Source organism: Meriones unguiculatus, chromosome 6 (genome assembly GCF_030254825.1).
Source record: "Meriones unguiculatus strain TT.TT164.6M chromosome 6, Bangor_MerUng_6.1, whole genome shotgun sequence".
Taxonomy (NCBI): Eukaryota; Metazoa; Chordata; class Mammalia; order Rodentia; family Muridae; genus Meriones; species Meriones unguiculatus.
The window spans coordinates 19114697-19129619 of NC_083354.1; the positions used below are offsets into that span (position 1 = coordinate 19114697).

The 14923-nt window shown below is 49.0% G+C and overlaps 1 protein-coding gene across 1 annotated transcript in view; it reads right to left on the minus strand.

The window, feature by feature from the left end:
* Positions 1 to 580: 580 nt before the first annotated feature.
* The window catches only part of Anxa2 (annexin A2), a 38292-nt gene continuing 23949 nt past the window's right edge, over positions 581 to 14923 (minus strand). Inside the window, exons 5-13 of the mRNA XM_021652653.2 lie at positions 11890 to 12003; positions 8681 to 8771; positions 7863 to 7942; positions 6481 to 6540; positions 5244 to 5337; positions 4273 to 4368; positions 3773 to 3831; positions 2349 to 2471; positions 581 to 930 (exon numbers count right to left, since the gene is read on the minus strand). Coding sequence (XP_021508328.1) covers positions 871 to 930; positions 2349 to 2471; positions 3773 to 3831; positions 4273 to 4368; positions 5244 to 5337; positions 6481 to 6540; positions 7863 to 7942; positions 8681 to 8771; positions 11890 to 12003 — 777 coding nt within the window. The 3' untranslated portion in view covers positions 581 to 870. The remainder of the gene's footprint in view (positions 931 to 2348; positions 2472 to 3772; positions 3832 to 4272; positions 4369 to 5243; positions 5338 to 6480; positions 6541 to 7862; positions 7943 to 8680; positions 8772 to 11889; positions 12004 to 14923) is intronic.

Below are 14923 nucleotides of genomic sequence, written 5' to 3' on the forward strand. Positions count from 1 at the left end.
TATACACAGGTGTTGTAGGACACTGTCTTCCAGAACATGGCCTGGTCTTTGCCCACCTGAAATCTCAGCAGCTGTGATACCCATTCAAGAACAGTCCACTTGAAGCAGAGAGGGGCCTGGGAGAGCCTCTCCCTTCTCTGGGGTGTACTCGTCCTTAGTATGTTACTGCGTGGGTGAGGAGAAGTATATTGCCCACACTACCCCCATGCTCCTGTGAGTAACCCTTGACCCCATGTTCTTGTAAGTAACGCTAACTGAGCTCGTTGTTCACCAGGTTAGACTGGATGAAATCATTTCTTTGGTGTGTTGTCGGTGTTTATCTGCGTGAATAACACGTTTGTTGTCTTCAAGGAAAAGTACACACAAACTCAGATGAGGGCTATGGTCCTTGCCTAAGAACTGAATTTTGAACTGTGTATATTTAAACTCACTTGTCCTTAAGAAGCCACCTCTGTATACCAGAGGAGAGAGCTCAGTTCTAGAACTGTCTTCCTCCGGGGACAGCCTCCTGGGGTGGACAACCAATCCCGGGCACGTTTGACTTCTGAACAACGGGAGGGAAACAAAGGCGATGGCGCTGTTGTTCCTAAAGTAAAAATGGTTTATTCACCGGCACAGTACATAAGTACCATCAGGTCACAGATGGTACGTCCAACTCCCTGGAATGTTCATTTCTTTGGCATAAAGGAGAGAATGAGGGGGGAGCCAGGCAATGCTAAGGCAGCTAGGGTGGGGGACGGGTCAGCAGCTCCATCGTCATCTTCACAGGGAGGAGGAGCCCAGGGGTCCATTAGTGGCAAGCTGATTCTCTAAGACGTTAGTGGGGGCACAGGTAGGGCCACTTCCGGGTAATCCACCATGCCAAGGCCTTTAGTCGTCCCCACCACACAGGTACAGAAGTGCCTTCTGGTAGTCACCCTTGGTGTCTTGCTGCAAGTGCCAGAAAGGGGAGAAAAAAACAATTTTAGTGTCAGAAAAAAAGAAACAACTCCATAGCAACCTGCCATAGCCTTGGGATGCCATGAACATATTGCAGGCCTGTAGAGTGTACCAAGGCCCTGGCCCTCCGAGGCACCATGAGAAATGGTGCTCCGAGTCCTACCGTGACTGCAAGGGTGGAGAACACACACTGCATTCTCCTGCAGGGAGTCCTGCAGCAACCCACTCTTCTCCTGCACCTTCACCCTTCTGAGGAGGACAGCGTGGCCCCTCAGCTGCCTCCCTTTCAAGTTCTGTGGGTTCTTAAAGTCTCGTGAAAATAGCTAGTGAAGTGAAGACATGATATCTAAGAGTTTCACTGGCTTGAAATGTGCCCCAAGAATGGCTGCGCTCACCCCCGACCCCTCTGTGATTGCCCTTGGTGACTACAGACCAAGACAGATATGGAAACGCCAGGATCTTTTGTGAAGGGGAATTGTAGCCTGGCCTGGCAATGGATGGGGCAGGAGGAGCGCAAGTTCAAGGCCAGCTCAGTAAGAACTCAAAGTGAAAAGGGACTGGCCGGAGAGAAAGTTTAATCCATACAGTGCTTTCCACACAAGCACAGTGATCTGAGTTCAATCCCCCGCTTTAAAAAGTCACCATTGGTGATACATAATGTGATTCCAGAACTGGGGAGCAGAGACAGGAAGATCTCTGGGGGCTGCTAGTCAGCTAGCCTCATTCACTCAGTAAGTACCAAGTCTCAGTGAGAAATTTTGTCCCAACAAACAGGTGGACAGTTCCTGAGGAATGACACCAGAGGTTGACCACTGGCTCTCTCTCTCTCTCTCTCTCTCTCTCTCTCTCTCTCTCTCTCACACACACACATGATTTAAAAAGCTGTGGATGCTAGCTCAGTGCTTAGCAAATGCAAGGGACTTGTGGGAGCTGAGCACAGTGGGAACCCTGGGAAACTCCATCCTTCCAAAGGGCACAGACGCTAAGCTGACTGAAGAGGCGGGAGTGGTAAGTGACAAACTGTCAGGCCCTTCTGACGACCTTTGAGACGCAGGAGTATCACAGAACACAAAATGTCTTTGAGCTTCAAAGCGTCTCAGATTGTCACCGAGTCTTACAGGGTGATGACCACTGTCAAGTGACACATGTGGGAAACGTATGATCCTGCTCGGGACCTCCAGAGTCCATGACAAATCACAGAGATTGCTTTCCATAGAAATTCCCGATATGTGGTGCCCAGCGTCAATTCTCCACAACATGGGAAAACAGAAAGGTCACCTCTCTGCCATTGTTCTCTCCAGCCACCTGCCCACACACACACATGCACACACACACACACACACACACACACACACACACACACACACACACCATGCCTGCTGGAGCAAGCCCAGTGCCACAGGCCTTACCTGGATATAGTAGTACAGGGACTTGCCATATTTCCTCTTGAATTCAGATCTGATCTTCAACATGTCCACTTCACTTCGAGAGACCATAATTCTAATCAGGACCTTGTCCCGAGTCCCCTTGCCCTGAAAGTCAAATTGATGGTCCGAGTTAATTTCCTTGACAGTGTTATCATTATAAAAAGCATTTACTACATTTTTCTGGCTGGTGTGTGTGTGTGTGTGTGTGTGTGTGTGTGTGTTTTAAGATTGATTTTCTATTTTTTTTTTCTTAAACTTGTATGTGTTGGGGCAGGGGGTGGCCCTCCAGAGTCCAGAAAAGAGTGTTAGATGCCCTGGATCTGTATATGTAGGGGCACAAAGAGGCCAGAAGAGGGCATCCGATCCCCTGTAGCTGAAGCTACAGGAGCCTATGAGTGACTCAAAGTAGATGCTGGGAACTAAACTCAGGCCCTCTGCAGGGGCCATCTGTGCACTTTTCTGCTGAGCCACCTCCCCAGTCGGCTCTGTGCTCACAAAGGCCAGCCTGCAAGCTTGTATGTGCAACAAAGGGTTGCTGATGCTTAGGAGTCAGGATCATGCCGTTTCCATGATCCTGTGTGAATGCATGGAACCGTCTGCATAGACGAAATTATCTGTGGCAGGGAACCCCAGCAGAGCGGGCAGAGGGGTGGTGTGGGAAGGGAGGTGCTCCAGAGAGGAAAAGCAGAGGCCCAAAAAGCGGAACACTCATGATGGGGTGAGGGATGGGAGATGGGCTGGTCTGGGGCCTTTCATGCAGGAAGAACACACAGCTCTAGATCTGCTGTGTGACTGCAAGCTGGCTGAGGGTCCTGGAGCGCCAGCATCCTTCGTAATCAAGAAGGTAAAACCCTGCAGGGTTTCCCGCCAAGACTTAAGGGAGGGAACTGGAAAGCTGTTGCATAGTACCTGCTGACGGTCTCTTTCATCCTGTTTGTTTTTATCCTGGGGATAACAGGAGGCCATCGCTGAAACCCTTGGCAGGAATCAGACACCTTTGTCACCTAACCCTTTCCCACTTCATTCTGGAGCTGCATCACTCATACATAGAGGGTTGAGGGAAGATGGATTGGGGCTTTCTCACCTGACAAACACAATTTCAGCTAGCTAGCAGGAACACTTCCTCTAAACCAGCGGTTCTCAACCTATGGGTTGAGACCTCTTTGGGGGTGCATATCAGATATCCTGCGTATCAGATATTTACATTACGATTCATAACATTAGCCAAAGTACAGTTCTGAAGGAGCAACCAAATAACTTCATGGTTGGGGTCACCACAACACGAGAAACTGTTATTAAAGGGTTGCAGCATTAGGAAGCCTGCTAAGCATTAGTCAAAAAGATTCAGTTTGAGCCAGAGAGGAGGAGCCTAGTGGAAATGGGGCCTCCGGGCCAACTGCCCTTACCTTCATGGAGTCATACAGCCGGTCAGCAAAGTACAGGGGCTTGTTCTGTATGCACTGGACTGTGAAAAGAAGACACAGGTCAGGGTGAGGCTGCTTGCCTTTTCTTGAAATGAGGAAGATGATGCCCTGGCCCTGACCAGAATAGGCCTGTCATACGGATTCAGGATGTAGATATAAGGAAAACTCAGACTCCTGGGAGCCGCTATGTTCTGCCCACTGTGGTATTTTCAATCATGAATGGGGTGGAGGTCAGTGATGACCCCGCGGAGTGTCCCCATCACAGCCCTCTCCTCTCCAGCTGCGCTAGCAGCTAGCAACTCTCAGCTCTGCTGACTTAAGGCCATCTGCAGCTTCACATCTTTAAACCTACAACCCTGAAACTCCCCAGGGCATGCAGAAAAGCCACTGCACTTCCCAAGTGCCCTGGAGGTAAAGAGCTAGCCATTCGCCCCTCCTGCCTCTGACCTCCCTGTCAGGGAGAAAGGGCCACACTTGCTTACCCAGGTTCAGGAAGGCGTTTTCCAAGTCTCCTTTGACTTCCTTCTTGATGCTCTCCAGCATGTCATAAGGGCTGTAGCTCTTGTACCTTTCAAACACTAAGAAAAGCAATAAACACTATCAGAAGTGCTAGTTAAAGCTGTACTGATGACCTATGTAATTACACAGCATAAATAATAATAATAATAATAAAGAAAACCAGCAACAAGCAAAGGTGATCACAGATGCCATCCAGGGGTTGGAGGTCACCCTGGCAGACCAGACCTGATTTGCACTTGTCTTGCCAGTGGACCCAGATCTAGCTCCTGTCCTTAATGGCTCTGTCTAGGCCACATAACATGACCATCATCACCCTCTCTGACTGGAACCCATCTACCTGGATGTCGTGAGAAACAGTACAGAGCCAGCAGGTCATGTCCATCCTCTACTTCAACAGACACAGCAAGAGCAAAGGCTCCTCCAACAAGAAGGGGAATAAGCCAGGGCTAGGGAGATGGCTCAGTTGGCAACATGCTTGTCTTACAAGCATGAAGAATGAAACTCATGTTTAAAAAAAAAAAAAAAAAGCCAAGCTTGGGGTTATGTGATTACAATCCCAGTGCTAAGAAGGCCTAGGCAGGTAGATGGCGGCTCTCTGGCCAGCCTGCCTAGCCTAGTTGTTGAACTCAAGGCCAATGAGTCTCAAACAAAAAACCCAGGGCGAAAGGTATAACACCTGTGGTTGACCTCTGGCTCCTACACGCACTCCACACATATGTGCACCCATTTGACTATGCACACACATGTACACTCTGACACACATACGGGGTGAAACAAGCTAATACACCAAATATAGAACATATCTGGGGACAGAGGTTCCAGAACGAGAAAGGCGGCCAAATGATAAAGGAAACAGAGAGCCTCGTAGAGAGTGAGCCTGCACCTGTGCCACCTGAGAGCCCCCTGAGGGCCTCCCTGGCACCACAGCACCCACCTTTCTGGAGGTGGCACACGCTGCGCTCAGTCATGATGCTGATCCACTTGGGAACGTCAGTTCCTTTCCTCTTCACTCCAGCATCATAGAGATCCTGTGAGAGATGCAGCCAACCGGGAAGTTACCCCCACCACCCTGAGCAAGCGTTACTCCAAAGTCCATTCCAAACAGCATGTGAACATGCCAGCCCACACAGAAGCTCTTAGAAAAGGTGCTTCAACTCTTGGGCTTCTTGGGGGTCACAATGAGCACAAAGCCCACTTCTAGCACTTATTAAAAATCGTTCTCTCATACCCAGAACTACACAGGATTTTAAAACCGAGGGACCTGATTTTGTCAAAAGCTTTCGTGACATGCTTTGAGATAACCCAACAGCTGACCCTCTAGGCGAAGCATACCTACCTCACAGCTATCTAAATCAGGTTTATGAGGAAGTGACAGGCCCCTGTCACCTTCCTCTGTCCCCACTGAGTGGAGCAGGGAGCCTTGCTATCCTGGTTGTCCCCACGCTGTTTAGCCCAGCTTCTCCACTAGCTTACTGTCAGGGCCTAACTTCCAATTAACCAAAGCCTGAATGAGCCAGCAGGAGCCGGGTACACATGGCTAATTAACACCAGCATTACAAGTCTGGGTCCCAGGAAGTAGAAACAAACCTCATCTTCTCGGATGGGTTGAGGCTTAAAAGGTGCCATTACTCCCTTGTAAGGGACATTACTTAGCTGTAGCCCTCCCATGACTGTGAGGTGGGCTGGACTCATGGACTCACTTCTAATGATCAGAGTAGGACAGTAGTGCCAGTATGACACTCGGGACTGGGCCATAAAAGCACGAGGGCGTCTGGACCCGTCTGGGGTCACTCGCTCTAGGGAAGCCAGCCGCCATGTTGTTAGGACGTTCATGCAGCCCCATGGAGGCCCGAGTGGAGGAACACTAACATCTCTGGCCAGCAGTAAGTCACACATGAGCCACACAGGGAAGATCCCTTTGACCCAGCCGCACTCTCAACAACTGCAGCCCTAACCAACCACTTGTCTACAACCAAATGAAAGGCCTTGAGCCAGAACCATCTGGTCAACCCAGTCTCCATCCCTGACCTAGACAATCTAAGCGATAACAAATGTTACTCTGAGGTTATTTGCTGTATATAAATAAATGGTCGTGTGGGATACAATGCTCCCCCCCCTTCCCCGCAAATGCACACACCATGTAAACTTCAGCCAAGAAGCTTGGCACATACCCGGGCATCTTGGTCAATCAGTTCGTAGTCGATGACTGAACCATCCTCTGTTCGTCTGCCCTACAGGAAAAGAACAAGAGGGACCGTCAGACCTAGCTCTTAGTGCATTATGAAACTTGAGGTGTCGCCTCTCCAACTGAGGTGAGCCATAGCTTCATTCCTAAACAAACACCACCTACAAGTTTTCACATGTTAATTTACACCAGGACAAGGAAGAGAGAAAACGGTCAGCGAAGGAAGTGGGCACACTGTGTCTCACCATCATTAGCCATCGCTGGATACCCAGCGCTGAGTAAGCATCTTACAGAATTCCCTGACCCACACCGCAGAGAAGCCGAAGCTCTTTAAGGCTCTTCCCTCAAACTGTGCATAGTGGTAACACTCATGGCAGCTCAGAGTGCCATGGCGACGCGATGTGCAAACAACGGGAAAACTCTTGAAGTAAACAGGAAGCTCAGTCAGGAATAACAGGACGGGACCTGAGCTAAACCCTCGGGGGCCAGCGGCACGGTGGCAGGGTGGGACACTGCACGAGACAGGCAAAAGTGGAACAGGCTTACAGGTGAGTGACACGCCGCCCAGGGGGATCACAGAGCAGAAGGACAGAATCACAGTGATGAAGATGAGGACTGACGGGCCCAGGGTGAGGGAGGTGGGGCTTTCTGGAAGGGTGCAGCAGCAATGGGTTTTAGTCAAAGAAGCAAAATGATGCCAGTGGATTCTAAAAAGACCCCGAGACTGTGGTGCCCAGAGAGGGGCAAATGAAGACAGGAGGGTCATGGAGGTGTAGGTGAGCCAGGCTGCAGCGCTCGCCTCAGTCATTTGCCGCAGGGCTCCCTGAGAGAAGAGTCCCCTTCCCTTGACAGACAGGTGTCCAGGTGCCGGGGAGCCAGAACTAGATTCCTGGGAGACACACCTTAATGTGCTAACATTAGCGAAAGAGCCCACAAAGACCTACACACATTCCAAAGGAATATGAAGGCAACATTTGCACACACACACACACACACACACACACAAAGTAAAAGGTGGAAGAAATAAGGTCACTTTAATGGGTCTGGTGTGGCCACAGAGAGAGGCAATGTGACCTTCCTTAAAGTCACTCAGTGCAGGTTAGCACAGAAATCCAGGCCAGAGCTTGGGAGCTGCCCACCTCCCCCCCCCCAAGCCCCGGAGTCCAGTTGTCCACACGGTTCTGCAGGATAAGAAATCCTATTAACAAATATGACAACTCTGCAGCGACAGGAATGCAATGGATTTAGTTAATTCCCTCCCCAGTAGAGAAGGAGCTGTGCCTGCCGAGGAAGAAAGCAAAGGGCGGGGGTGGGGCGGGGGGAGAGGAGAGGAGAGAGAGAGAGAGAGAGAGAGAGAGAGAGACCAACCTTTGCAAGGGCGACCATCAGCTTTCGGAAGTCGCCAGATGTGTCAGAAATGATGTCCTTCTCCAGATCTGTCTTGTACACTGAGGAGACAACATATCCGGCTTGATGTTTCCCGCTGGTATACGCAATCCACCCCAACTATCTGTCACCCACCAGGCTTCAAAAAGCAGGCACTGTTGTGTTAGCATGGAAAGAGCCCTATTCCTGAGTCGCCAACTGAAGATGAAGTCTGTAGAGGAATGGTCACTCCCACGAGATCAGAGCTGGGGTGAGCGTCAGTGCCAACAGACAGACAGGTCTAAATCTAACCCGAAGTCCTGGGGCTCTCCTTAATCAGCCACCTCTTTTCTAATTAACATCCCGTTTCCCAGGCTGGTGAGGTGGCTCAGTGTTATAAGGGCTGGCCACACCTGATGACCTGAGTTCTATCCCCTGGATCCCTGACAGTAGCAGGATAGCATCAGCTGCTTTGGGGGCTGTCCTCTGACTTCTCTAAGTGTACATAACGTGGCAACTGTGTGCTTGTAATCCCAGCGGTGGGGAGGCAGACACTGGGGCACCCCTGGATCTCACTGGCCAGCCAGCCTAGCCTAATCGGTGAGCTCCAGGTTTAGCGAAAGGCTTGTCGAAAAAGAAGGTGGATGGCTCCTGAAAATAATACCTGAGGTTGACCCTTATCTTCATACTCATGCATGGTGTTCACACACACACACACACACACACACACACACACACACGCATGCACACTCACTCACTCATGATCACAAAGGGCAAAGTATCTGGGCTAAGAGGATGGATGTCAAGAACAGGCCACTCACTTTCCTTATACACTCTGTTAATCTCCTGCAGCTCCTGGTTGGTTCTTGAGCAGATGATCTCGATGAGGGAGTCCTCATCAGTCCCCAGGCCCTGCAAAGCAACAGGCCCAGACGTGAGCAGCGCAGCCTTCCTCCCCTTTGCCTACCCCACTGGCCTCCATCACTGCAAGCACAAAGCTCCCTTCGCTCTCCTTGCTAAAGCCCTCCCGAGGAGCCTGTGCTCTGCTCCTTAAGCACTAAATAAGGCTGGTTTTCGGTCACATCGCCACATCCCAGGCGGTGTAAGTGGCAGGTCTCCGTTCAACTATGTTTAAAAAGTGACTGAGAAGAGACAGCCTTAGACTATCCCTCTGTGCTGGCGGAGGCCACGGGACGCCTGCCTGCTGTTTGTCTGGTTAGTTTCTACCACTGACACCGACTCTTTTAATAAACAGGAAATAGTTGTCTTCGTCGTGTAAGAAATGGCATGTGGCCACTGTCAGGCAGCTGCTGGAGATTAGAGCACCTACTCAGCAGAGAAAGGTGCCGTTGGGATAAAAATTAGCCTCTCTTCTTTGAAACTCAAAAATTGGCTTAATGTTTAAAGAAAAAAAATGCATCCTGCTACTTCCATTTTTGCTTGATTACTCCGCACTTTGGAAGTATTTTAGTGAAGGAAAAGGAAATAACAAAAGTGCCAAATAAGCCTAGATGCCAGCACTGTATCAGGAAGTGAGAGTTTAGAGAGCGAGATATTCAGGTTGGATATGTACACTTTGAGCACGCTGGAGAGCTTGAAAGGACTCAGGAAACATGTATTTCAAAGCTGGCTTCCTGATCAAAGTAGAGACTTAATAACCAGGGTCCTCCAGCACAAGAACAGAGAGGTACCACTTTGAACTAAGTAGCATTACAACTGTTTAAAATGTAAATCAATTATAAGGTGTTAATACAATAAGAAAGAGACTTATCCACATGAAAAGTGTGTCAGCTATTAATTAAACTTATTAGAGTGTATATGCCCCTTTAAAAATGTGCCTTGTATAATCTAAGCTAAGCCCCGGGTTAACGGTTAATTTTGAATTTTAGTCTTAATCTAATCTTGTACTCTTCTCGCAGAGATTTTAACCATGATTTTTCACAGGTTCCAACAGCCCCTCCCCAGTTCTTCCCTTGTTGCAGCACTCTGAGCCTCTGAAGGGGTGTTCTGAGAGGACCACGGAGCATCTTTGAATATCTCCAGAGAGTGGCAGTTTTCTTCAAAGGTGACAGAGATGGAGGGTGGCACTAAGTTCTGTGCCCGGAGGAAAGTGAGAAGAGCACACCAGCCCTCCTTCCATCACCCGCAGAGCCGACGATTCTAATAGGGTCTTATCTCTGCCTTCAAAGGTGACCTTGGCAATTTCTGAAACTTCCCCAAGCCTTCCACAGCTTCCCCACGATTCTTATCACAGAAGCGACTTCTCCTGTGACATGCGGCAAGACACTGCCACTGGTGTTGTCCGAAGTGAAAACCGATTTTTTTTTTTTTAAGAAGGCATCGTTTTCGTTAACATCGCCTCAAGATTTGTGTATTTCAGAAGGGTCACCCAACCGTGATAGCTAATGGAAGAGCTGGCATCAGGTCAAAGATGGCACAGTTAAAGCACCTTTCTCTGGGTTCAGTTCCTCAAGATTAGTGGAGTGACTGGCAGCTCACTCAGGCCTGCTTCAGGTCAATAATACCTAATAATAGACACCAGTGAGATCACTCGAATCACAGCTAAGAAGATTCCTCACAAAAATAAGATGAACCGATCTAAGCATTGATAGTTAAAGAAACCCAGGAAAAAAAATTGGCTCACGAATGGCCCCAGTGGTGCTTATCTCCGGTATGTTCCCGTCATCAAGCTGTGTTGACATGAAACTTCTTTATTCTTTCTTTCTTTCTTTCTTTCTTCTTTCTTTCTTTCTTTCTTTCTTTCTTTCTTTCTTTCTTTTTCTTTCTTTCTTTCTTTCTTTCTTTCTCTTTCTTTCTTTCTTTCTTCCTTTCTTCCTTTTTTCTTTCTTTCTTCCTTTCTTCCTTTTTTCTTTCTTTCTTCCTTTCTTTCTTCCTTCCTTTCTTTTTTTCTTTCTTTCTTTCTTCTTTCCTTCCTTCCTTTCTTCTTCCTTTTTTGTCTCATGTAGCCAAGAAAGACTGAATTTCTGTCCCCCCTGCCTCCACCTCTGGAGTGCTGGGGTTATTAGCCTGCACCCCATTCCTACTTTGACCCTGCACCAGTCTTCTTGCTATCTCCCCTGCAGTACAGCCTGCTTAGGACACTTGACGCAAGCCTGCCCCAATACACCCTGTGCCGTTTGAACTACGCTGAAGAACTAAAGAAACAGAGATCTAACAGGTCCCGCAGTGGCTGTGGTGACACCCTGTGTGTGAAGTGGAACACACTCATTCCCCTCACTGCAGATGCCTTACCAACCTGCACCAGCAGAGGGCAGCATCCGATTGGCCAACATGCCACAAGCACAGAGAAAAGTGGCTCTGAGCTTTGCTGCGTCCGGACAGTTCTGTATCTCTTGCATTTAAGTAATATTGTGTAGCTTAGCTGGCCACAAAATCCAAAGGTGCTTCTGAGCTAGAATTTGCTAATTTAACCTCAAATCCCATGTTCAAAATAACCTTGTAACATCAAAACTTAGATAGCCGTATCATGTCTTGACGAAACGTCCCATCGAATCTAGGTGCCATTTCCAACCTGCGGTCGGCCCCCACCTGCACTCCACGGCTGATTTTTGAACCAGATCTGAAATTTGGCCCAGGACTGGATGGGGGGTGGGGTGAGGAGAGTGTGAGAAAGCAGCAGCCAGGAGGGCATGGGCGGAATCTGCAAGCTTTGCGGAACAAAAGCTGTTTCTCTTTCTCCCTAGTACCACACACATCCTCCTTAAAGAGGAAGTGTAATCAGGGAAGCAGTTTTCCCGAAAGGCATTCCAATCGCCCAGGTGCCGAGTGTGAGCAGCTGCTATCTGGCTTCTCAGCACCAGGAAATTTCTTTGCAGTCTTTAAAAGAGAAAGATTGAAATATTTTTGGTTCAAATCCTGACAACTTATAGCATTGGTGGTGGTGGGGGAGGATGGAAATGACTTCAAATAAGAATTCAACACAACTGACAATCACCTAATTACACTCAAAAGGCTGTAATTCCCAAACATTAATGGGCGGGCTGACAGATGACATCCCACACGTGTTTACCTTCATGGAAGCTTTCAGTTCAGAAGCATCGTACTGGGCAGGTGTCTTCAATAGGCCCAAAATCACCGTCTCCAGGTGGCCAGATAAAGCTGACTTCAGCGCTGACGGTAGCTCCTGCAAAAATGGAAGTGTCTTAAGAGCCAACTTGTGACCAATATCCACTCTAAAACCAGTGTGTCAGAAATGAGATGGCTCTGTCTAAAGGGCAGGCTGTGAGTCTTTGACCAGTCTGTGGTCTGGGGAGCGCTTCCTCCTCTCCGTTCCCTTCATCCCACAGGAGGGCAGGAGCCACATGCTAACGACACCCATTAACATCCAGGCCGGCCACTAGACAGAAAGCAGTGTAGCGTAGGTCCCAGGGGAAGAGAGAGAGAGAAAGAGAGCTAAGAGTGGAACTTCGGGTTACAGCAGGGACACCCTGTGGAGGACAGGGCACTTTCCAAGGTCAAAGTAAAGATGAAAAAGAAGTGAGGTAGAACAAGGGAGTCTTCCAGGTCTTCTGAGATCCCAAGGAAGGCATCTACGGTGGGGCCTCTGCGTAGCCTGAGGAAGGAGGTAGACGCCTCTAGCAGGGCTGGGAGTGATGCCGAACCTTCCCTGTGCAAAGCACCGCCCCTCACGAAGAGCCATCTCCTCCTCCAAATCAGGATGACCCCAATGAATAAGATGTGGACTCTAGTTCCCTTTTGGCTTCCTGATGGATATCATTTCTTGGGTGGAGGGCTCCTATCATTGCGAACACGTGATTTTAATAAAGTCAGAGGTTTAAGGCAGCACTCACGTATGCAATAGACAGGTGTCTTTAATTCAGGGTGGCTCTTAAAGATGTTTCCTCCATGACTGGACCAGCCATGGGTAGGGACTGGGCCACAGCTGAACTGAGCTGCAATTGTTTCGTGTGTGTGTGTGTGTGTGTGTGTGTGTTGTGCACGTGTGGGCATGTGTGAAAATGCACGTGTGTAAAGGACACAAGGACAAACTTAGGTGTCATTCCTCAGGTGCTCTCCCAATTTCTGTTTGAGAAAGGGTCTTTCGTTGGCCCTGTAGGCTGGCTGGCCGATCATTTCTAGGATCCAGCTGTCCCTGCCTGGAAAGGCGACACGCACTCTGCTTTAGAGACGCTCTTTCAGAGCTCACAGGCGTCACGAATGTCAGCACTGATGCGACCCTGAAGAAGCGCTCAGAACAGCCCATTCACCTTCTTTCTCTGGCTTCTGATGTCCAAAACAGGCATGAGAGGTAGGAGAATCTTTCCAAAACAACGCATCCCAATTATAACACCAACTTTCCAAATTGGAACCCTGAGGTTAAGTGATTTCCAGCTCAGTCTGTCCACCCTTCACACCCCCCACCGCCATCTCTGCTCTAACCTCAAAGGACATTCCGGGCACCTACTGGATTTTTCCACTTTGACTTCCATGGCTCAGAATGTCCAATCTAGGACGAGGGTCAAAAAAACACCCCCAGAAGGGATTAACAAAAGAACAGTCGTTCTCCGTATAGAGAGACTTCACGTTTAGCACTGGTTTGAATGTGCAAAACACAAAATCCAAATTTCCTTCCTCCTCGAGGCCTGCTTTTACTAGCTGCACTAGGGTCTGCAGCTCACTGCCTGGGCAGGTATCTGTATCCCTCCAGATCAGTGGTTCTCAACCTTCCTGATGCTGTGACCCTTTAACCCAGTTCCTCATGTTGTGGTGGCCCCAACCACAAAATTATTTTTGTTGCTACTTCATAATTGTAACTTTGCTACTGTTGTGAATCATAATATAAATATCTGTGTTTTCCCAATGGTCTTAGGTGACCCCTGTGAAAAGCCCCCCCCTCCCGCAAAGGAGTCAGACCCACAGATTGAAAATCACCGCTCTAGACTACATCTTGACAACCAATGCACCTGCTAGGACGTGTCCTTCAGAAATCACCTCAAGCAGTTGTAGCATCTCTCTGTGGCAATCATCCCGGGCCATCAAGAGCCATCAGGGCAGCAGGCTGTCCCTAGCACATGGCAATATGTGTATCTGTTGACCCTTCTCGCAACTCGGATAATATCTTTACTCCAACAGGCTATGAAGGCTCTGTGCTCTCCAGCTATCTAACCTGAAATCAGGCTCTGTTTGTGTGCATGCCCAGTTCTGAGACCACGCTGAATGAGCAGTTGTGTCCTACTCTCCAAAGTGCTGCTCCTCCTGTTCCCACAGGAACGTGGCTCTCCCATCTCTCAGATCCTCTGGGAAAGCTAGAGACATAAAACCCTCCCTTCCGTGCCTCCCTGAGGAAGATTAATACAAGTCTAGAGAAGGAATGATTTTAATGCACACAGGATGAAGGGAGCCAGCTGCTTTCCCATTTATGTCCTTTCCAACCACTTCAGAGCGAGGAGGAGGGAGCTACACCCAGGCTTGACCTGTAACTCCCAGGACCTGGTGGTCACGTCACCTCCAGGAACACAGAGTCTCTCCCGGCATCCTTTCAGGCCCCCTCCACTGTGGCTGGAAGCCTCCAGTCAGTCGGGAGCTGGATGAAACCACCCTGATGGCCCCGTCCGAGAATAAATCAAGAGCGTTTAATAGCAAAAAGTTGAAAACTAAGTAGCACATCCTTAAAAATAAAATTTCCTAAAGCTGTGTCAAAACAAGGTGAAGAAAGGGGGGGCTGCTTTTAACCACCAGAAGACCAGCAAAGGAAAAAAAAAAAAACCACAAACACTCCCTAAATAGCATGAGGGAGGCTGCTGAGGATAGCAAGGTGGACTTCAGGCAAGCTTCAGGCAAGCCCACGCCTGCAACAATTTGAAGAAAGAAAACGTGGGGGGGGGGGTGTTCATGTGCATACATGTGTTTACATGTGGAGGTTGATGTTTGCTTCTTTCCTCAATTGAGTTCCATCTAATTTTTGAGACAGGATCTCTCACTGAACTCAGAGCCCAGGAATCTGGAATCCTCCCGTTTAGACTCCCCAGCACTGCGGTTACACAGACTTAGCTTGTTTTACGTGGACGCTGGGGATTGAACCCAGGTCCTCATGCTTGTGTGAC